Source organism: Hyperolius riggenbachi, chromosome 2 (assembly GCF_040937935.1).
Source record: "Hyperolius riggenbachi isolate aHypRig1 chromosome 2, aHypRig1.pri, whole genome shotgun sequence".
NCBI lineage: Eukaryota > Metazoa > Chordata > Amphibia > Anura > Hyperoliidae > Hyperolius > Hyperolius riggenbachi.
In genome coordinates, this window is record NC_090647.1 from 442705871 (window position 1) to 442731822 (window position 25952).

General features: G+C 43.0%; 1 protein-coding gene across 7 annotated transcripts in view; it reads left to right on the forward strand.

Moving 5' to 3' along the window:
• The window catches only part of CNKSR2 (connector enhancer of kinase suppressor of Ras 2), a 496515-nt gene that overhangs the window by 413618 nt on the left and 56945 nt on the right, over nucleotides 1–25952 (forward strand). For all 7 annotated transcript variants that reach the window (XM_068270009.1, XM_068270010.1, XM_068270012.1 and 4 more), the window contains one exon: nucleotides 1910–2438. In XM_068270009.1, the coding sequence (XP_068126110.1) occupies nucleotides 1910–2438 (529 nt within the window). The remainder of the gene's footprint in view (nucleotides 1–1909; nucleotides 2439–25952) is intronic.

A 25952-nucleotide genomic window follows, 5' to 3' on the forward strand; every position in this document is an offset into this window, starting at 1 on the left:
CCGCCCTTTCCTGACTTCTGCCACCACCAAACCCCTCATTTATGCCCTCATAATTTCCCGCCTTGACTACTGCAATGCCCTTCTGTCTGGTCTCCCTATGACCCGAATAGCCCCACTGCAGTCCATCATGAATGCGGCAGCCAGAATTACCCACTCCTCCCATCACTCCACCACGGCGGCTCCCCTCTGTGAATCCCTCCACTGGCTTCCTATCCAGTCCAGAATCAGATTCAAGATACTGTGTCTGACCTACAAATCTGTTCAAAAAACCTGTCCAACCTACATTTCCGATCTTACTCAGAGGTACACACCTAGCTGATCCCTCCGCTCCTCCTATTGTGTCTTACCTGATCATGCACCTTCATTACTGTGCACCCATGCTATGCATTTGAGTTAACTTAACCACTTGATGACCCAGCCTTTACCCCCCCCCCCCTTAAGGACCAGCGCTGTTTTTTGTGATCTGTGCTGGGTGGGCTCTGCAGCCCCCAGCACAGATCAGGGTGCATGCAGAGCGATCAGATCGCCCCCCCCCCCCTTTTTCCCCCCTATTGGGATGATGTACAGGGGGGTCTGATCGCTCCTGCCTGCCTGCCTGAGGTTTGCGGGGGGGGGGGGGGCACCTCAAAGCCCCCTCCGCAGCAAAATTCCCCCCCCTCCCTCTCCTACCTGTCCCCCCTGGTGATCGGGGCTGCACAGGAGGCTATCCATCTTGTGCAGGCTGTGACAGGATGTCCTCTGTCACATGGCGGTGATCCCCGGCCGCTGATTGGCCGGGGATCGCCAATCTGCCTTACGGCGCTGCTGCGCAGCAGCGCCGTTCAATGTAAACAAAGGAGACAGATGTCTCGTGATCTAACAGGAAACGGCCGCTCGCGCGAGCGGCCTTTCCTGATTAATAAGGGAGGCACCTGGCGACGCAGATGTGCGTTGCTGGTCCTCCAGCTACCACTTTGCCGCCGCACGGTATGAGTGTGTGGTCAGCAAGTGTTTAACTTGCCATCTGCTTGCTCCCATCCAGTGACTAAGCATTACCTTGTACTCATACTGTGCTGCGTGATCTGGTTTTTCTTGTATTCCTGTATTGTCATATTGCTGTATGTTACCCCTAAATATTGCCTGTAACCTAAACTAATGTCCAGCGCTGCGTAATGTGTTGGCGTTTTATAAATACAATAAATAAATAATAAATAAATAAGGCCTTCAAATAAGTTGGCACTTTAAGCTGTTGTGATTATAGCTTCAAGATTGCTATACAGCGGTGAATTCACTGCTGCAGGTTTGACTAGTTCTTAAGGAGTTTTTGGATTACACATAAAGTAGACGGAAGTATCTGCAGTAAAGTCCCTGCTATCTAGAACTCAGGCATCAGGCAGTCTCAACCAACCGGCATGCCTGAGGGAAAGAAAGGGGAGGGAATTTACTGTTTTGCAGGTATGGGTGCAGTGAAAACGATTTAAAAAACCTCCGGCACCATCTTCTATACTTGCTGCAGCTCCCCGCTCCTGTGCTGCGTCCATGTGCGGCTTCCAGCGTGTCACCTGACCTACATCGGGTCACATGCAGGCTTCGGTAATAGTACACAGGGGACCCAGCAAAGCAGCTGGGTGCTTCTCTAAGCGTAGATGATGGAGCCCTGAGGTTTTGTAAATCCTTTCCACTGTGCCCAGATCTGCAAGGGGGAGTTTAGTGGTATTTTAGGGCTGGTTGCTTGACTTCTCAAGCAAACAGCAGGCTCACATATCCGGCATCAGGCAATCCCTGCCTGTGCCAGATATTAGGGGTTTTACCGTATTTTGCACTTTGAATCCATCATTTTTGTTTACAGCTTTTATTTCTGTTCCTCCCTGGCTTATAACACACAGTATGTTTGATACAGTTTATATCATATTGTTTTTCTTCTCTGCAGTTGACATGCGCCAGTCCTTTTGTGGAGGCAAAACATGGCAGGCTATCTTCCACAGAAACCTCACAGTCCCAGTCATCACATGAGGAGTACCGCCAAGAAGCTGCAGGAACTGCAGCAGGTGATTCACCAATGCGTAAAACAGCCAGCCAGAGGAGATCGTGGCAAGATTTAATTGAGACACCATTAACCAGCTCAGGACTTCATTATCTTCAGACTCTTCCTCTGGAGGACTCTGTGTTTATTGAACCAGGTGTGGTCTCACCTGATCACAGACGGCAATCCACACTTCCAGCTCCAAAAAGCCACCAACAAGATCACTATGGCCCATTTCCTTTAGTTGACGGCAACAGATTACAAGTACTTGGTAGTGGGGCAAAGCCACGTAGTTTTACACTGCCGAGAGATGCTGGTTTAAGCCATTGTGGTCCTCTTTCTCCAGTGAGTATATTAGAACCAACAGAACCAAGACAGAGACCAGAAATACACAAGGAGGAACCTTCTGAAGAAACAGAAAAACCAGACGAAGCAAGTAAGTTCATTTCTCAATACAGAGGATGTAATGTGCAGATTAGGTTATTCATACGCCCTATAGCACAAATGTTGCTTTGAAAGTGTTCCTCAGAGGCTGCTTTACAATTTCAGCCTATTCGGTTTGACCTGGCCCCCTGTTAGTCATGTCCCTGCATTAGAGCAATGTTCCACCTGTAAATAAATGTGGCCGACAGTGACTAAACTGTTATATGGCCAACTAATCCTATCCAATGATATCCCAGCCTGTCCATCCTGACAAACAAGAGCTTTAATTTACTTTCCTGATCCTCCAACATCGCCCAGAAATAATTCTCCCCTTTCCGTTAGATTACCAGAGGGGTAGCAAACCATTGGCAGCTTTATCTCCTGAGATTGGCATATTCCTTGCTGCAGTCAGGTACTGCCATTGTCAGTTGCTTTTTCACAAGGTAGCACACTTTCATTATGCTGAGATATCTCTGAAGACAGGCCTAATCCGTTATACAATTAAACAGCATTTTTAATTGGGATGTGAAAAATGCTTTAAATCAAACCTGAGGCAATTCTTATGGAAGAAATTAGATACTTACCTATGAAGACATGTCCTCCTTGAGCCCCCACCAATGCTGCTCAGGGAACTCTTGCAGTTTGCATCTATGCTCCCTGCTGTGCATGAGCAGGACCATGCTGCACCTGCGAGAGTACATGCCTGCGCAGAAGCATGGCGCCACTCGTGGATGAGCACGAAGGCTTACTATGCAGGTGTAGCTATACTTGCACAAGCGCAGTATGGTGCACTTGTACACAGCGGGAGAGCGGACATGATCACATATCTGACAGGCTCTTGGAGGGTCCAGATCCTTCCCTCTTCATAGGTGGGTATTTAATGTTTTCCATTTTTTCATCTCGGGTACACTTTTAAGAGGCATTTTTCCTTTAAAAACAAAATAGACACATGAATACTATAACTGGCAAGTTTTTTGTTTCAGTTAAATATTTCTTTTAGTTAAAGTAGGGAAATGGTGAGAACCTCTGTAACACCTCTTACAAAGAGAGTCCAGACATTCCCCAGAACCCAGCAGAAATACCAGCCCTTCTAAGTTGTATTGTTGTTCTGTATCCCTTACGAAAAGAGATTTTTCCAGACTTTCTGTGACGTGATATGACGGAAGGGAATTTATTCAATGAGGTACAGACAACAATTGAAACACAAAAAAGGTTTTTACCCTTTTAACAACTTCCAGTGAGAAATTAAAGAGTTTAGGCTAGGTTTTCAAGTTTAAATGATATGATTAATGTCACGGTTAGAATCAGTGCTCATGGACATCTCACAGTTTCCTAAATTACCAATTCTTAATTAAATAGGGAGTTTATTGTTCCATCAAACAGAATGCTAATGCAGAATAAAATGTATTAACAAGGTCCCCTCTTCATATCTGGGCGACATGTATTACCCTAAACACCGCCTAGGAAATAATTCATTATATATTTACAGCTTACTCCAGCTGATAATAGCCGCCTTTCTTTTCAGACTTTAATTCTACATTCTGTTTTATGTCAAATAACAGCTTACCCTTTGTTAAAAACCTAATTGGTCTTTTAATAGTAAGGAATGAATGCTCACCTTAGGAAGGAAAATGTTCAAAGAGTGTTTATTAGCGACACTTAGAAGTCATTAGAATATATTTTCCAATCCCACCATTTCCAGCATCTAAAAATAAATCACTTCACATCTGTGCATGTGAACTTGCTCCATCTGAACATGGCACAGAGTAGTCCGCAGGTGTTAACAGCTCTCGTTTGTTTATGTGCTATGTATGTCTATGCATCAACTGAACTATTTATGTTGTGCTGTTTTTTTCGTGGCTCGATGTGCTCATCCTGTGATAAAATGTAGAGGTGTTCCTCTTTCGTGAACAGCTGCCTGAATATAGGATCTGTATGAAAGCATTATTGTGAGCACATGTTTTGAACAGTAATTTGAACATTATAATTGTAATTGTTTCTGAAAGTTATCAAATATATTAATGTTAAAAAAAATTGTAGTGGATAACAGAAAATAATTGGTTTCCACCTGTAAACTGAGTTTGCAAAGACTGTCTTGACTGGAGGCTCACCTCTAGGTACTCAAAAAGTTTTTGCCCATTAAGCCTGGCCCAAGGCAGGTCCTGGGCAGAGCCGAATTGCCGACTCAGTGTTAAGTATTCAGAGTGTCGGAAGGGGAGGCGTTGTAAGCACTGTAATGCATCCATCCACTAGTAGGCTGTATAGAAGTGGATGAAAGTGGGTGGTCAAGTGAGCGTGTTTATGTGCGGGTTTGGGCAGTCATGGAAGATGCTAAATCTGGCATTTAGAGTTGAATGCAAACATCCGAATCATTGGCCTCCCTAGACACCGCTGCCTTCCACGTAACACCTCAGATGATGTGGGTATAGCCCATGAAACAGCTGTAAGGTAGAGGTGAGTGCTACCCACCTGGGGGGGGGGGGGCTCCTTTGCACTTGAACTGCATACAATAACCAGAACGATGGTCAGTGGTCAGTGCCTGCCTTTTTTTTACTGCTTTATATATGTGAGATGCTGTTTTGACTGATAGCAAGGTTTCGAGCTCCGCATTTGGTTTAACACTTTTTATACTGCAACTGCAGGAACTGGGTGCTGATCTTATCTATACATGCAGGGTCTTAACTAGTGGGATATCACACCTGCAGTCACAGGGAGGCCCAAAGCTGTTGGGGGCCCTAACTACCAATCTTCCCTTCCTTTGATAAAGGGCACTATTATTTATTATTATTATTATTTATTGTATTTATAAAGCGCCAACATATTACGCAGCGCTGGACAATAAATATATACAATGATACAAGGATGACATACATAGGGTTATACACATAGAACAAAGTTATACATACAAATTGTACAAAATACATGATCATGCAATATGGGCTGGTTAGGTAGGCCCAGTAATACAAGTACAGGCTGTCATAGGACAGGAGCACATGATCCTGTAGATTACACTAGGGAGTGGAGGACCCTGCCAGAGGCTTACAATCTAAAGGGAGGGGTGGAAACACTAGGGGGGGCTGTTAAATATTCCTTAGAGAGTTACTGTGTGGTAGGAGGTGGGTAGGCCATCATAAAGAGGTCTGATACTTCAGATCAGGCATTTTGTGGTTACACGTGTTATGGAAGTGAAGATCATGATGGCAAAACTTATTTTATAATTAGAAGAAGATAAAGCAGACACTCCATCCAATTCTGAGTGCTTGATGTAGTGACCAGGCAGTGTCACTGGGATTCATAGTATAGCAGGATACATCAGCACACCAGTCTCTGGTCAAAATGCAAAGCATATTTTATTGTGCACTATTCCACATGGTCAAACCGACAATTGTTTCGGGGGCCACGCAGGGTCCCCCTTTCTAAAGGCAATGTGGCATAATACAAATACACAAATACTGACAATATATATACCCAACAAATAACACCAAGGTGCCACCCCCAGATCACACGCTTCGTGACATCATAATTGATGAGCACCTCCCAGATCACATGTAAACCATTAATTTGTCGATATTGGGCAATCAAAGACATCAGGAATATGCATAACATCATCATATCCTATTATCTTGCTGTACCTTTTAAGTACTGTATAGATGATTCCCCTTTTAGGGCTAGACCGCAGAGTGGAGGCTCCTGCAGGCTTCCTTATGTCCATTGCCGCATGTAATAAAAAAAAGTTACACGGTGACTGACAGTCACCTTAGTCGGTGGAGAGGCGCGTTGCTGCAATACATCCAAATGTTTAGGAGACAAAGTTATGCTGCTGGGGAATCGGGGGGGGGGGGGGGGGGGGGGAACGTGGCAACGTCACTGCCTATGACCATTGGTTGTCTCCTGGCTCTAAACCTTCCCCCGTTACGTCACAAGTGACGTCGCGGGAGGCACCAATCGGGTTCTATCCCATCACAATGACATACAGTCAAAACTTATTTTATGACGCTTGTGAGATGGGCTCCAAGGCCATGAAGGGCACTTGAGGGTAGGAGTGTAAAAATTGGATGGACGCTATCAAAGTTTCGCTGGCAAGCCCTTTGACTTGTAGTTATGCCACTGCATACATGTGAAAACTGCAGAAGTGTAAATTGCAGACTAGAGTGTCTATGTTCACTGACCATTTAGTGAATTGTAATCAATGTATTCACACTCATACTATCAGTGTGATGCACTATATGAGAGACTATGCAGTTGAAGTAAGCAAGTATGATGCTGTATGCAGTTGTTTACTAGTGAGCAGTACTTTTCAGCTATGGAATTTGGTCCTATTTTCTGCATGACCAAGTTAAAAATCTTAATTTAAGAGTTTTTTTGCTTGTAATTTCCCTATTAGAAGGGCTATGATAGTTTTAAACAAATATAAAGGTGGTAAAATGCATACCTTGTGTTTGTAAAAGTAATTTTATGGACGCGTGTAGCCACAGTTTGTCTGACTAGACATTTGATCTGTTTATTTTTAACCCCTTCCTGACCACCTAATGCCGATCAGTGGCGGGAGTGTGGCAGCCCCAGGACCAGCTAACGCTGATTGGCGTCAAGTCTTGGGGCGGGTTTTACAGGGGATTTTATTACAAAAAAAACGGTGCAATAAATACCAGAGCAATTGAAGCAGGTGACCAAGTCCGTGTCAAGGAATTTCATTGGTTGTTTTGAGCGACTGCTCCATTTTTGCTCCTGTATTACACCATTACCTCTGGTTTTCTTTGCAAGACCATCCACTCATTATCTGCCATAGTAGAAGGAAAGATAATGATGTCAAGTCAAAATACTTCAAACGTGTCACTGAGTAAGATTAGTATTGGAGATGCAGGCTGAGTTCTTTAAGAGTTGTTTCTGTGCTCTGAGTTAAATACTACACAAGAACAGTGTACAATAGTGTTGGGCGAACAGTGTTCGCCACTGTTCGGGTTCTGCAGAACATCACCCTGTTCGGGTGATGTTCGAGTTCGGCCGAACACCTGACGGTGCTCGGCCAAACCGTTCGGCCATATGGCCGAACTAAGAGCGCATGGCCGAACGTTCCCCGAACGTTCGGCTAGCGCTGTGATTGGCCGAACGGGTCACGTGGTTCGGACCCGAACGCGCTCTGATTGGCCGAACTGTCACGTGGTTCGGGTAAATAAATACCCGAACCACGTCATATCTCCGCCATTTGTCTGTGGGTTTAGCTTTGGGTAGGCAGGCAGGGTAGTTCGCGCTCCAGCCACGCTAGCCAGGGTCCCCCCCAGTCATTGTGTGTCACTGCTGGGAACAGTAGTACACCGCTCGTTCAGCCACACTATATAGCATTCTGTGTACTGTTCTGTGTCTGCTGGGAACAGTGGTACACCGCTCGTTCAGCCACACTATATAGCATTCTGTGTACTGTTCTGTGTCTGCTGGGAACAGTGGTACACCGCTCGTTCAGCCACACTATATAGCATTCTGTGTACTGTTCTGTGTCTGCTGGGAACAGTAGTACACCGCTCGTTCAGCCACACTATATAGCATTCTGTGTACTGTTCTGTGTCTGCTGGGAACAGTAGTACACCGCTCGTTCAGCCACACTATATAGCATTCTGTGTACTGTTCTGTGTCTGCTGGGAACAGTAGTACACCGCTCGTTCAGCCACACTATATAGCATTCTGTGTACTGTTCTGTGTCTGCTGGGAATAGTGGTACACCGCTCGTTCAGCCACACTATATAGCATTCTGTGTACTGTTCTGTGTCTGCTGGGAACAGTAGTACACCGCTCGTTCAGCCACACTATATAGCATTCTGTGTACTGTTCTGTGTCTGCTGGGAACAGTAGTACACCGCTCGTTCAGCCACACTATATAGCATTCTGTGTACTGTTCTGTGTCTGCTGGGAACAGTAGTACACCGCTCGTTCAGCCACACTATATAGCATTCTGTGTACTGTTCTGTGTCTGCTGGGAACAGTAGTACACCGCTCGTTCAGCCACACTATATAGCATTCTGTGTACTGTTCTGTGTCTGCTGGGAATAGTGGTACACCGCTCGTTCAGCCACACTATATAGCATTCTGTGTACTGTTCTGTGTCTGCTGGGAACAGTAGTACACCGCTCGTTCAGCCACACTATATAGCATTCTGTGTACTGTTCTGTGTCTGCTGGGAACAGTAGTACACCGCTCGTTCAGCCACACTATATAGCATTCTGTGTACTGTTCTGTGTCTGCTGGGAATAGTGGTACACCGCTCGTTCAGCCACACTATATAGCATTCTGTGTACTGTTCTGTGTCTGCTGGGAACAGTGGTACACCGCTCGTTCAGCCACACTATATAGCATTCTGTGTACTGTTCTGTGTCTGCTGGGAACAGTGGTACACCGCTCGTTCAGCCACACTATATAGCATTCTGTGTACTGTTCTGTGTCTGCTGGGAACAGTAGTACACCGCTCGTTCAGCCACACTATATAGCATTCTGTGTACTGTTCTGTGTCTGCTGGGAACAGTAGTACACCGCTCGTTCAGCCACACTATATAGCATTCTGTGTACTGTTCTGTGTCTGCTGGGAACAGTAGTACACCGCTCGTTCAGCCACACTATATAGCATTCTGTGTACTGTTCTGTGTCTGCTGGGAATAGTGGTACACCGCTCGTTCAGCCACACTATATAGCATTCTGTGTACTGTTCTGTGTCTGCTGGGAATAGTGGTACACCGCTCGTTCGCCACTGTATAGCATTGTGCTCTGTGTCGCTGCTGGGAATAGTGGTACACCGCTCACCCGTCACTGTATAGCATTGTGCTCTGTGTCGCTGCTGGGAATAGTGGTACACCGCTCACCCGTCACTGTATAGCATTGTGCTCTGTGTCGCTGCTGGGAATAGTGGTACTGTATAGCATTTCTGTACTGCCACTGTACTGCTGCCAGTCAGCGTGTACTGTAAGGATAAGTGAAATGAGGAAGAAATCCGGTGAAAGAGGGAGGGGCAAGGGAAGAGGTGTTTCCCCTGACGGTTCACGTACAGGCCACAGGGGAGCACCCAAGAAAACCCACTCAATACCGCCCATGTTGTCCAGGACAACAACCCTCACAAATCCAAAAGAACAGGACCAGATAATTACTTGGATGACCTCTCAAGCGTCCAGCAGTGGGTTAAGCAGCACCAGCACATCACGCACGAGGTCCGAGTCCTCAGCCAGTTACAAGGAGCCAGTGGGCACAAAGCTGACACAACCGGCAGCGACACCACGCACACAACTGCCAGATAACCAGTCCGATGAATTACCTCAGGACACAATGGGGTATTCGCAGGAGCTATTCCCAGCCCAACAAACTTCCACCTTTCAAAGGTCAATGGAGGAACAGCCAGAAATGTTGTGCCTGGATTCACAACCGTTAACTGTGGGAAATGCACCGCGCACTGAAATACAAGGCGAGTCCGAAGAGGACTCGGAAACCCAAATCCCAGAGCAATTTGGGCAGGAGGGGTTGCAATTGCAGGAGGTCGGCCGACAAGATCTGGAAGACGACGTTGGAGTGTGCTGCGCAGAGGTTGTTGTGGGGAGCTCTACTCCACGGCGGTGGCCCACAATGACATATGACGAGTTTGAGGAGATGGAAGAGGAGGGTATGGACAATGTGGACAGAGACCCAGATTTTGTTTGTGAACGAGAACATCGCCGTCGTAGCAGCAGCACAGATGAGTCTGTTGAAGAACACACTGCTGCACGAGTTCGCCTTGTGCCACAAGGTAGGCGGCGCGCAATTTCAGGCACCACAAGCGTGGAAGTTCAAGTGAGAGGCAAAAGAGGAGCAAACAGAAATCGCCAGCAAGGAGGCAGGTGCTCCAAAGTCTGGGCTTTCTTTGAAGACTGCACTGAGGATGTTACCATGGCGATTTGCAAGGTGTGCAAGACCCGCCTGAGCAGGGGGAAAAATATTAACAACCTCTCCACCACCAGCATGAGCCGTCACATGCTATCCAAACATCCCACTCTTTGGGCAAACGCGTCAGGACAGGGTACCAGAAACAACACTGCCTCCCTTGGGTTCACCAGACTCACCACCAGACCCGCCTCAGCAGCAGCAGTAGCCCAGCCATTGCGTGGTTCACAACATTCACAAACATCAGACGACGCTGACACTGTCACTTTCCGGAGTAGTGCTCTTGAGGTCTCCCAGTGTTCATCAAACACAACAACCAACAGCCCTTCCGTGTGCAGCGCTACGGTTCAGTTGTCTGTGTCGGAGATGTTTGAGCGCAAGAGGAAATTGCCAGCAAATGACCCCCGGGCCGTGGCAGTAACAGCCAGCATAGCCAAGCTTCTGGCCTGCGAAATGCTGCCATATCGATTGGTGGAGACAAACAGCTTCAAGGGCATGATGTCAGTGGCCATCCCACGTTACGTGGTTCCCAGCCGCTACCACTTTGCACGCTCTGCAGTGCCTGAGTTGCATGAGCACGTGGTCAGCAAAATAACCCGAAGCTTGAAGAATGCCGTTGCCTGCAAGGTTCACCTCACCACTGACACCTGGACGAGTGCGTTCGGCCAGGGTCGATACATCTCCCTTACCGCGCACTGGGTGAACCTTGTGGAGCCTGGCAGCGATTCCTCACCTGCTACGGCACGGGTGTTGCCCACGCCACAAACAGCTGCACCGCCGTCCCTCCCACTGGATAACAGCAGCACCTACCTCTCTGACTCCTTCTCCTCCAACGCATCTCAAAGCTGTACCTCATCCGGAAACGCTAACCCAGCAGCAGTAGGATCGTGGAAGCAGTGCAGCGCAGCTGTTGGCATGCGTCAGCAAGCGTTGCTGAAGCTAATCTGCCTTGGGGATAAGCAGCACACAGGGGAGGAAATTTGGAGGGGAATAAAGGAACAGACGGATTTGTGGCTGGCACCGCTGGACCTGAAACCGGGCATGGTTGTGTGTGATAATGGGAGTAATCTCATTCGCGCTTTAAGGTTGGCTAAGCTGACACACATCCCTTGCCTGGCGCACGTGATGAACCTAGTAGTTCAGCGGTTCCTGAGGACATACCCAGGCGTGCCCGATCTGCTGTTGAAGGTGCGTCGAGTGTCCAAACATTGTAGAAATTCCAGTACTGCTTCGGGGGCACTCGCCAAGATGCAGGAGCGCTTCAATCTCCCCCACCATCGCTTGCTGTGTGATGTCCCTACGCGCTGGAATTCTACGCTGCACATGCTAGCCCGCTTTTGCGAGCAGAAGAGTGCAGTGGTCCAGTACATGACGGCGCAGTACCGAGGCGCATCCGGCCAGCTGCCAAGCTTCTGTGGATCCGATTGGGCCAACATGTTGGACCTCTGCCAAGTCCTCCAAAATTTTGAGCAATCCACGTTGCTTGTGAGCAGTGACAACTCTTCAGTCAGCATTACCATACCACTGCTGTGTTTACTGAAGAGGTCGATGTTAAAAATCAAGGAAACAGCTGTCATGATGCAACTGGGGGAATCTGAAGGAGAAAACGATCAGCGTGATGGTACCAACATCAGGCCATCCGCCTCAGGGAACGCTGGCCCCAGCAGCTATGACGAAGAAGAGGAGGAGGAACAGCTGGAGTTGGAGCAGGAATTTCATGCCACCACTGACGAGGGCCAGAGCGGTGCACGTTGGACTTCCACAATTCAACGCGAATGGTCAGCAGAAGCAGACCAGGAGGAAGGTGACGACTATGATGCATCACAACAACTATCACAACGCTCACAAGAGGATGATGAGGATTCTGGTAGGACTCTGGCACACATGGCTCAATTCATGCTAGACTGCATTGAACGTGACCCACGCATTGTGCGCATTCTGGACAACACCAATTACTGGGTTTATACCCTTCTGGATCCACGGTACAAACACAATGTTCCAAAACTGCTTGAAGAAAGAGTCAGACAGGTCAAAATGGAAGAATACCAGCAGGCCCTTGTGGAGACTTTAGAGAGGAGATTGACATCCTCCCCCTCCTCTAGCCAGTTGTACGCAGACAGACTGACTTCCGCAAACCCAGGACGACCAGGAGGGCAGCAAACAACGCAAGCCGCAGCTAGTACCCAAAAGGGAATGGTATCGGCAGTGTCCTTGGAGTGGGAAAATTTTCTGACACCCATGCAGCCGCAGCCCACTGAACAGCAAGCGTGCAGATCCACCTCCAACACCGATCGCCTGGAGAAGATGGTCAAGGACTACATGTCAGATGGCGTAGCTGTGTCGAACCATCCATCTGCACCCTTCAACTATTGGGTATCGAAGCTAGACACCTGGCACGAACTGGCAATGTACGCAATAGAGGTGCTGGCTTGCCCGGCAGCCAGCGTTATGTCGGAACGCTGTTTCAGTGCTGCCGGAGGCATCGTCACAGATCGGCGTATCCGCCTCTCTACAGAAAATGCAGACCGTCTGACTCAAATTAAAATGAATCAATCCTGGATTGGAAATGACTACGCAACACTCCAGGACCCCAACCAAGTAACATGACCAATGAACATCTGGGATGGTGTTGCGTTTCCGGGCCCTGTTTATTGAACCTCTCATCTGTATTACATTTATGACTGCATGGCGGCAAAAAGCATTGCTGCTATATCCGCACGCTTTTTGTCCACATGCAAGGCCTGGGTTGTTGTGTCTCACAAAGCGTGGCCTTCTCCTCCTGCGCCTGCTCCTGTTCCATCACGTCTGCTGCTGCTGGGTTAGCGTTGCCGCGTGGTCCCTGTTTATTGAACCACTTATCTTTATTACATTTATGACTGCATGGCGGTACAAAGCATGCTATCCGCACGCTTCTTGCCCTCATGCAAGGCCTGGGTTGTTGTGTCTCACAAAGCGTGGCCTTCTCCTCCTGCGCCTGCTCCTGTTCCATCACGTCTGCTGCTGCTGGGTTAGCGTTGCCGCGTGGTCCCTGTTTATTGAACCACTTATCTTTATTACATTTATGACTGCATGGCGGTACAAAGCATGCTATCCGCACGCTTCTTGCCCTCATGCAAGGCCTGGGTTGTTGTGTCTCACAAAGCGTGGCCTTCTCCTCCTGCGCCTCCTCCTGTTCCATCACGTCTGCTGCTGCTGGGTTAGCGTTGCCGCGTGGTCCCTGTTTATTGAACCACTTATCTTTATTACATTTATGACTGCATGGCGGTACAAAGCATGCTATCCGCACGCTTCTTGCCCTCATGCAAGGCCTGGGTTGTTGTGTCTCACAAAGCGTGGCCTTCTCCTCCTGCGCCTGCTCCTGTTCCATCACGTCTGCTGCTGCTGGGTTAGCGTTGCCGCGTGGTCCCTGTTTATTGAACCACTTATCTTTATTACATTTATGACTGCATGGCGGTACAAAGCATGCTATCCGCACGCTTCTTGCCCTCATGCAAGGCCGGGGTTGTTGTGTCTCACAAAGCGTGGCCTTCTCCTCCTGCGCCTCCTCCTGTTCCATCACGTCTGCTGCTGCTGGGTTAGCGTTGCCGCGTGGTCCCTGTTTATTGAACCACTTATCTTTATTACATTTATGACTGCATGGCGGTACAAAGCATGCTATCCGCACGCTTCTTGCCCTCATGCAAGGCCTGGGTTGTTGTGTCTCACAAAGCGTGGCCTTCTCCTCCTGCGCCTGCTCCTGTTCCATCACGTCTGCTGCTGCTGGGTTAGCGTTGCCGCGTGGTCCCTGTTTATTAAAACCACTTATCTTTATTACATTTATGACTGCATGGCGGTACAAAGCCTGCTATCCGCACGCTTCTTGCCCTCATGCAAGGCCGGGGTTGTTGTGTCTCACAAAGCGTGGCCTTCTTCTCCTCCTGCGCCACCCTCCTCCTGTTCCATCACGTGTGCTGCTGCTGGGTTAGCGTTACCGGTCCCTTTTCCTGGAACCTCTTATATGTATTACATTTATGACTGCATGCCGACAAAAAACATGTTACCTGTGCAAAGAAAACAGACATTTCCCGCATTTAAAAGACAGTTTTCCCTTTGAAACTTTAAAATCGATTTTCTCAAAAACTATAAGCTCTTTTTGCTAATTTTTTTTTCCTCTTGTACCCACTCCCAAGGTGCACATACCCTGTAAATTTGGGGTATGTAGCATGCAAGGAGGCTTTACAAACCACAAAAGTTCGGGTCCCCATTGACTTCCATTATGTTCGGAGTTCGGGTCGAACACCCGAACATCGCGGCCATGTTCGGCCTGTTCGGCCCGAACCCGAACATCTAGATGTTCGCCCAACACTAGTGTACAATACTTACTATACCCCATATTGGTCTATTGGGGGCCTCCAACTAAACAACAATCCAGCCATAGACATCATTATCACAGCCCACTCACCAGTGGTGTAGCTAAGGAGCTATGGGCCCTGGTCCAAGTTTTACATGACACCCCCCCCCCCCCCCCCCTTCAGCACTCCATACGTAAAGTGAACCTCCAGATTAAAAAATCTACTCGGCAACACTAAAAAAGGGCGGGTGTTAGTTTCACAGCATTAGAACTTTGTTTTTCTAATCCAAGCCTAATTTTTGGCTGTACAGAAGCTAAGCTCCTCCCATCAAAGAAAACTACCCAGGCATTTTTCCTGATGCTGTGCAAAGCATGACGGGATTTCTGATGATGATGTTCTCATTGCCTAGCAACTGGGAGAGGTGATCAGGACACAAGACAGTTGGAACTGTGTCTCATGCTCCCTGTCACCTTCTTTCAACCAAAAAGATGGCTGCCCCCATGAAATCACAAACATTTGCCTGTTCTTTTAAAACAGGGTGGGTAAAAGATTATATTACCTATCTACTTTAATTAACATAACTCATGTAACTTAATGACAGTATGTTTGTTTAGGCTGAAGTTCCTCTTTAACAATTGATACGACACACCAAAACCTGCCAAGGACAACACTGTTTCAGAGGTGCAAGAAGGGGATGTGGAACAGCTTGCTAATGATTATAATCATTAAAAGCATTACCAGAAGTGATTATTACAAGCACAGGACCAATAAAGAGCTAATACTGCAGTTGATGGAGGGCACCACGGGGCACCTCTGGCCAAAGGGCCCCCGCTGCAGTCACAACTTCTGCAACCCCTATTGCTATTCTACTGCCACTCACAGATCTCTATTTTTGTTTTAGTGTGCAATCTAATGACATGCTGTGGTCTCAGTACCAATGCACAAGGCTGGCCTGGACATGTGAGGATCAGGGTTAGGGTACTATCCCAAAAACCTATTCCTCCTTCTCTTATGGTAATGCATTAGATCTGAAACAGATGTGAAGGAAGCGGCCTTATGGTTTGGGTTTACTTTAATTTAGTATGATGTTTATTGTAAGACTTAAAGAGAAACTCCAACCAAGAATTGAACTTTATCCCAATCAGTAGCGGATACCCCCTTTTACATGAGAAATAGAATGATTTTCACAAACAGACCATCAGGGGGCGCTGTGTGACTAATTTTGTGCTGAAACCCCTCCCACAAGAGGCTCTGAATACCGCGGTACTCTGGGCAAACTGCCACAATGTAACAATGTTCACACACAGGAAATGGCTGTTTAAAGCTGTCTGTAACAGCCAGAGCAGCTAGAAACAGCTACATAACTTGCCCACAGTAACAATGTCACCATGTAATACATGTCAGAATGTGAATCTGGGAGAGGAAAGATTTTACAATGAGCAAACACTGACTAAATCATTTATACATAATTATTGTAAAAATGAAGCACTTTTTTTTATTAAATTATTTTTACTGGAGTTCCTCTTTAAAGGGAGCCTAAACTGAGAAGGATATGGATTTTTCCTTTTAAAGTAATACCAGTTGCCTGACTGACTCTCCTGCTTATCCGGTGTCTCTAATACGTTTAGCCACAGCCCCTCAACAAGCATGCAGATCAGGTGCTCTGACTGAAGTCAGACTGGATTAGCTGCATGCTTGTTTCAGGTGTGTGATTTGGCCACTACTACAGCCTTAGAGATCAGCTGGACTGCCAGGCAACTGGTATTGTTTAAAAGGAAAAATCCATAGCCTTCTCAGTTTAGGTTCCCTTTAAGTGCCATTTGGGCAGGATGAATGGAAGGAGAGGACATTGATTAGTGATAGATAGATAGATAGATAGATAGATAGATAGATAGATAGGTAGATTAGGGATGAGCGTAATGACCTAATTACGAATTTCCGAAATTTCGCGAAATTACTACAATTACGATTTTAGCAGTAATCGAAATTTCGTAATTTTCGCAAATTTTCGTAATTACGATTACGAAATTTAGTATTTTAAAGTTTGCAAAGGTTTCTATCCCTCTAGATGCCTAAAATGAATAACCAACCATCCTCCTCCTCCTCCTCCTCCTCCTCCTCCTCCTCCTCCTCCTCCTCCTCCTCCTCCTCCTCCTCCTCCTCCTCCTCCTCCTCTCTCTCTCTCTCTCTCTCTCTCTCTCTCTCTCTCTCTCTCTCTCTCTCTCTCTCTCTCTCTCTCTCTCTCTCTCTCTCTCTCTCTCTCTCTCTCTCTCTCTCTCTCTCTCTCATTTGTAGTATTTCAAAACCATACTCACATTCATGACATGTCCAGGAATCAAACCCAGGCCAACCACATGGAAGACAGCTATGCTCACCACCATACCACCAAACACACACTAAATAGACTGCTAACCTAAATCTTACTTGTAGACAGTCATATGAGACACATGCTGGGTGCAGGGCTTTGTGATTGGACCATGCGATAGAGTGAGGTGCAAAAATGAAATCATGCCTAGCAGAGGATGGTTTCACAGTGCTAAATGCTAGGCTGGCTGTGGTGCAATTGGTTAGTGTGTCTGGCTGGTAACAGCAAGGTTACAGGTTCGATTCCATCCAGGCATGTCTTTTCCTTTTGCGTTCAACAGTTGTCCAAACAGAGCCAACAGAGCCCCAGATAGCCATGTAGAGTTAGGTCGCAGCTAGCCTGGCTGTGGTGCAATTGGTTAGTGTGTCTGGCTGGTAACAGCAAGGTTACAGGTTTGATTCCATCCAGGCATGTCTTTTCCTTTTGCGTGCGCGCGCTGCGCCATTGAACCCCATGGGGTATTTTGCGTGCGTAAAACTTTACGCATGCAAAACTTTGTGCTCGGTGTTTGGACAACTGTTGAACTCAAAAGGAAAAGACATGCCTGGATGGAATCGAACCTGTAACCTTGCTGTTACCAGCCAGACACACTAACCAATTGCACCACAGCCAGGCTAGCTGTGACCTAACTCTACATGGCTATCTGGGGCTCTGTTGGCTCTGTTTGGACAACTGTTGAACGCAAAAGGAAAAGACATGCCTGGATGGAATCGAACCTGTAACCTTGCTGTTACCAGCCAGACACACTAACCAATTGCACCACAGCCAGCCTAGCATTTAGCACTGTGAAACCATCCTCTGCTAGGCATGATTTCATTTTTGCACCTCACTCTATCGCATGGTCCAATCACAAAGCCCTGCACCCAGCATGTGTCTCATATGACTGTCTACAAGTAAGATTTAGGTTAGCAGTCTATTTAGTGTGTGTTTGGTGGTATGGTGGTGAGCATAGCTGTCTTCCATGTGGTTGGCCTGGGTTTGATTCCTGGACATGTCATGAATGTGAGTATGGTTTTGAAATACTACAGATCTCTGGAGAGAGAGAGAGAGAGAGAGAGAGAGAGAGAGAGAGAGGAGGAGGAGGAGGAGGAGGACTGGCTGGCTGTGCTATTCATTTTAGGCATCTAGAGGGATAGAAACCCTTACAAACCTGAAAAAGTAAAATTTCGGTTGGAGACACGAAATTCGTCATTACGGGAGTGAAATTTCGATTACGAAATTGTAAATTACGATTTGAAAATTAATTACGAAATTACGAATTTGGGTCGTAATGTTAAATTTCGCATTCGTAATAAAAGCAGTTCGAAATTTCGAAAATTTCGGCTCATCTCTAAGGTAGATAGGTAGATAGATAGATAGATAGATAGATAGATAGATAGATAGATAGATAGATAGATGGATATTTTATTGCAATTCACAATACTCAATATGATAAAGTACAAAGCTTTATGGTTTTTATTTGCATAGTCTCAGGAAAACACATTTATTATTTCATTATGCACATGCATCTGTCCAAAACTCTTTCTGAATGTCTATCCGGCCCCAGTGGTTCGGAGATTAGTTTCTCCTAGCATGCTTTCCTGAGTTGGAATGGTTGAAGCTCATTGATGTATGATTGTCTTGCTGGGCACTGCCAGAATGAAGTAATTAGACTTGACAGGTCAGCAGACAAATTAGAAGAGCATGAGCTTCTGATTGTTTTATTTTTGGACACCTAGTGGGCCATCGGAAGTTGCTTATCAGTAGCAAGAAATGCTAGTCGTGTCTTCCTGAACATGTACTGTATTCTCTCTAAACTAGAACTGTGCTTGTTCTGTGTGCACAGTCTGGGTTTCTCTTATTAAATGTTATTTTTATGAGAGCAGGATATGTACTGTAGAGAAGTGCATGAAGATTGAAGTATACTTGTACTGACTTGGTATCTACTAGTAGAATCGCTGCTAAATCATCAGTTCCAACATCCGTATTCGGTATTGATAGGTATTATTATGCTCTATTAGCTTTTCATATAATACCACTAATTTCCCCTAACTTAGCCATGCTCTTGTTGCAAGAGGTAACTGTGTGTTCTGCTGAAATTCTGGTTCAGTATCAGTAGTTAGATTTCTCTTTAGATAACTCTGTTCATAGGGGAATAGTTTCTAATTCCTAAATGTTATTCCTCCTCCTTCCTGGACACTTATAACTAGGGATGGTGTGATGAGCTTACCATCCAGCGGCAGGACACGCGACATTTCCGGCATGGTCCGGGCAAGCGGCAGGACTGCCGTGATGGAATCCTCTGGCGGCATCCCTGACTTCCCTCTGGCGGTGTCTTCTGGCTCCCGCGCGACCCAAAGGTTTCATCGCGCACGCGTGAGTTCGAGTGAGCCTTATAGGCTCAGGAGGAGGGTTAGGGATGACTGCAGGTTATGTCACTAGGTGACATCACCAAATGGGAGTGGCTACTGTTTGAGTATTTTTTTATATAAGGCCAGAGGCATTCAGTGCTCGCTGATCTTGATACTAATCAATTTGCTGGTTCTTGGTCTAGCTAGCTACTTTGAGCTACATTAATATATTGTGTCGACGCACAATATATATGTACTCCAGTTAGTCAGTCATTTGTTATTTTTGTATATATTCTTGATTGTATATTTATTCTGTGTACCGACCTCTCGCTTGCATTTTTTGACCTCGCTCCTGTCTAGTCCTTCTGTACCGCTGCCATCTGATATTCCTTACCGACTCGGCCTGTCCCTGACTTTGTTCTGCCTGATCCTCTCAATACCACTGACATCTGATTTACGTGTATGACTCGGCTTGATTATTGACTACGTATTAGCTCAGTGACTCTGTACTTCGACATATACTTGTGCACAAGTTCTGACCGATCTAGACAATTCCTTGTACTATCGTTGTGTATTATCTGTACGTTACCTCGTCACGCACCAGGGTGATAGATGGTCAGTGGGATGCAAATAATTCTGAGTTGATGAACTATTATGCAAATTATGTATGTAAATGTATGCAGCTTGAAGATGGATCAGTCAAATCCCACTGAGGTGAGGTGGAAATCGATTGGTCTGTTTTCAAAGGATTATTTGCATCTCATTGACCATTTCTATACAGCACGGATGTAAAACTCATATTTTGGTAAAGGGGGGTTGTAACATCCCCCCTAAAAAAAGTTGCCTAAAAATAGTACCTTAAATATACTGTATATGTGTGCCCTAAATATATATGTGTGCCTTTGCTGAACTATGCCAATCTGTGCAGTGCCAACAGGATTGTGGGAAGTTTTTTTTTTCTCTACAGTAACAAGCTTATGTCAAAATGCAAATAACAGAAACTTCCCATTTGAGATAAGATAAGGACGGGCTATGATCAGAAGGTAATTTAACCCCCTCCCTTTGAAGAATTTACACAATGATGCATGCCTGTTATCAAGGTGATGATTGCTGTGGGTGGGACAGTAATCTGTAAAATAAGCAGTAAATTATCACTGAGATGGTTAAAAAAAAGAAAGAAAAAGGGGAGGGTGCAGAAGTGATGTCACTTTTGGCATCACAGAGGAATAGTCAAAATGGAAACAAGCAGAAATATTGTTGTTTTTTTTATTTCACATTTCTTTTTAATTTGACAGTGAACACTACAGAATAGAATAGGTGAGCTAAATAAATGATTTCTTATTGGATACTCTATTTACATTTTTCAGCTAATATGGAGATTAATACCACTTTCATCCCACTTTAAGGTGCTGATGAATGATCTTGATCGTACAATCTTACCACTTTTACATAACATGAGGGATTTCCTAAAGTGTCCATTCAAAGTTTATTCACTTCACAATGAAGACTGTATCATTAATGGGCACCTTAGGTGGATGACTGCAGATTACATGGTGTGATGAGGAGTTGTGCTCAAATGATGCTGAACATCCAGCATAGCAGTGTGAGAGTTAGGAGGCAAGCTAATATTAGGAATGGATGAAAGTTCCTCTGAGGATCTGGAGGGATTATTTCCCTTTCTGAAACTTGTACAATGGAATATAACACGTATACTGTATATACAATGGAATATAACACACACACATATATATATATATATATATATATATATATATATGTGTATGTATATATATATATATGTATATATATATATATACATATATATATGTGTGTGTATATATATATATATATATATATATATATATATATATATATATATATGTATATATATATATATATATATATACAATGGAATATAACACGTGTATATATACAATGGAATATAACAATATAACACGTGTATATATACAATGGAATATAACACGTGTATACAGTATATACAATGGAATATAACACGTATATATACAATGGAATATAACACGTGTGCACAGTATATACAATGGAATATAACACGAATGTATACAATGGAATATAACACGAATATATACAATGGAATATAACACGTGTATATATACAATGGAATATAACATGTGTATATATACAAAGGAATATAACATGTGTATATATACAATGGAATATAACGTGTATATATACAATGGAATATAACACGTATTTACACAATGGAATATAACACGTGTATATATACAATGGAATATAACACGTATTTACACAATGGAATATAACACGTGTATATATACAATGGAATATAACGCGTATATACACAATGGAATATAACACGTATATACACAATGGAATATAACACGTATATATACAATGGAATATAACACGTGTATATACACAATGGAATATAACACGTGTATACACAATGGAATATAACGCGTATATACACAATGGAATATAACACGTATATACACAATGGAATATAACACGTATATACACAATGGAATATAACACGTGTATATATACAATGGAATATAACACGTATATATTCAATGGAATAGAACATGTATATATTCAATGGAATAGAACATGTATATATACAATGGAATAAAACATGTATATACACAATGGAATATAACAAATATATACACAATGGAATATAACACGTATATACACAATGGAATATAACACGTATATACACAATGGAATATAAGACGTATATATACAATGGAATAGAACACGTATATATACAATGGAATATAACACGTTTATATATACAATGGAATATAACACGTATATACACAATGGAATATAACGCGTATATACACAATGGGATATAAAACATATATATACAATGGAATATAACACGTATATATACAATGGAAAATAACACGTATATATACAATGGAAAATAACACGTATATATACAATGGAATACAACACGTATATATACAATGGAATATAACATGTATATATACAATGGAATATAACATGTATATACACAATGGAATATAACACGTATATACACAATGGAATATAACACGTATATATACAATGGAATATAACACGTATATACACAATGGAATATAACACGTGTATATATACAATGGAATATAACACGTATATACACAATGGAATATAACGCGTATATACACAATGGAATAGAACACGTGTATATATACAATGGAATAGAACACGTATATATACAATGGAATAGAGCACGTATATATACAATGGAATAGAACACGTATATATACAATGGAATAGAACACGTATATATACAATGGAATAGAACACGTATATATACAATGGAATAGAACACGTATATATACAATGGAATAGAACACGTATATATACAATGGAATAGAACACGTATATATACAATGGAATAGAACACACGTATATATACAATGGAATAGAACACTTGTATATACTCAATGGAATATAACACCTGTATATACACAATGGAATATAATGCGTATATACACAATGGAATATAACGCGTATATACACAATGGAATATAACACGTATATATACAATGGAATATAACACGTATATATACAATGGAATATAACACCTATATATACAATGGAATATAACTCATGTATATACACAATGGAATATAACACGTATATATACAATGGAATATAACACGTATATATACAATGGAATATAACACGTGTATATACACAATGGAATATAACACGTGTATATACACAATGGAATATAACACGAATATACACAATGGAATATAGCACGTATATACACAATGGAATATAACACGTATATACACAATGGAATATAACACGTATATACACAATGGAATATAACACGTGTATATATACAATGGAATATAACACGTATATATTCAATGGAATAGAACATGTATATATTCAATGGAATAGAACATGTATATATACAATGGAATAGAACATGTATATACACAATGGAATATAACAAATATATACACAATGGAATATAACACGTATATACACAATGGAATATAACACGTATATACACAATGGAATATAAGACGTATATATACAATGGAATAGAACACGTATATATACAATGGAATATAACACGTTTATATATACAATGGAATATAACACGTATATACACAATGGAATATAACGCGTATATACACAATGGGATATAAAACATATATATACAATGGAATATAACACGTATATATACAATGGAAAATAACACGTATATATACAATGGAATACAACACGTATATATACAATGGAATATAACACGTATATATACAATGGAATATAACACGTATATATACAATGGAATATAACATGTATATACACAATGGAATATAACACGTATATACACAATGGAATATAACACGTATATATACAATGGAATATAACACGTATATACACAATGGAATATAACACGTGTATATATACAATGGAATATAACACGTATATACACAATGGAATATAACGCGTATATACACAATGGAATAGAACACGTGTATATATACAATGGAATAGAACACGTATATATACAATGGAATAGAGCACGTATATATACAATGGAATAGAACACGTATATATACAATGGAATAGAACACGTATATATACAATGGAATAGAACACGTATATATACAATGGAATAGAACACGTATATATACAATGGAATAGAACACGTATATATACAATGGAATAGAACACGTATATATACAATGGAATAGAACACACGTATATATACAATGGAATAGAACACTTGTATATACTCAATGGAATATAACACCTGTATATACACAATGGAATATAATGCGTATATACACAATGGAATATAACGCGTATATACACAATGGAATATAACACGTATATATACAATGGAATATAACACGTATATATACAATGGAATATAACACCTATATATACAATGGAATATAACACATGTATATACACAATGGAATATAACACGTATATATACAATGGAATATAACACGTGTATATATACAATGGAATATAACATGTATATACACAATGGAATATAACACGTATATATACAATGGAATATAACACGTATATATACAATGGAATATAACACATGTATATGCACAATGGAATATAATACGTGTATATATACAATGGAATATAACGTGTATATATACAATGGAATATAACGTGTATATATACAATGGAATATAACGTGTATATATACAATGGAATATAACGTGTATATATACAATGGAATATAACATGTATATATACAATGGAATATAACACGTGTATATACACAATGGAATATAACACATGTATATACACAATGGAATATAACACGAATATACACAATGGAATATAGCACGTATATACACAATGGAATATAACACGTTGAAGGACAGGTCTCACTATATCATCTTAGAATTCTCACCATTCATGAGAGTATATTTGAGAAAAAAGAAAAAAAAGAAAATTGGACTGCTAATGAAACCGTGCACATGTGATAATTTGCACTTGATGACCAGGTTTTACACGTGCAAGATGAAATGATTAACATCTAGTTGATCATCTCTAGAAGAAAGGAATGCTGACGTGTGGGTTAAGTGCAGGGATGGTCGGAAATGCCTATTTCCGATTCCACAGAAATTTCAATTCTGCAGAATAAGCATCCATAGTTAAGTGAAAAAAAAGGGATTGCCACATAAAGGGAACCTGAAGTGAGAGGGATATAGAGGATGTCATTTACATCTTTATAAGCAATACCAGTTGCCTGGTTGATCTTTCTGGCTTGATAGTGTTGGAATCAAACACCACAAGCATGCAGCTAATCCAGTCATATTGTAGTCAGAAACACTTGATCTGTGTGCTTATTCAGGGTCAATGGCTAAAGGTATTGGAGACACATGATCAGCAGGACAGCCAGGCAATTGGCATAGTTTAAAAGGAAATAATTATGTCATCCTCCATATACCTGTTATTTCAGGCGTGCTTTAGGTGTTCCTTTTACAAACATACTGTTATAGATCCGCTTTCTGACTGTCAATATTTGGAATCTTTTTATAGCAAATGGCAGACCACTTCTAAAAATAAAACAAGATCTGGTCATATTTGACATTGCTTTTGACAAGTTCATTATCCTTGAAATGTGTTTAGTTCTCAAGGGAAATAATACAATGATACTGCAGCAGATAATGTTATTGCACATGCTACTAAGATGCAGCTACGTTCGTTCTGCAGCTCGGCAGAGTCACGTAACAGCTCATTATTAGAAGTTTGCTGCAGGGTTAAATAAAGTGATGCTATCTCTGGGGAAAGATGTTCTCAAAAGGTGTATATTTTGCATTTTATTTCTAGGGAATTCAGCACTTATATTGGGAACACTTTGTCCACTTAGTACTGAAGGAAGAGATCTCACCATAGTTAGCATGGCTAAGGCGTGTAATATTAAAGCTCAATATCGTATTATTCTTTTTATACATCAAGACTTAAATGGATACTGTAGGGGGGTCAGGGGAAAATGAGTTGAAGTTACCCGGGGCTTCTAATGGTTCCCCGCAGGCATCCTGTGCCCGCGCAGCCACTCCCCGATGCTCCGGCCCCGCCTCTGGTTCACTTCTGGA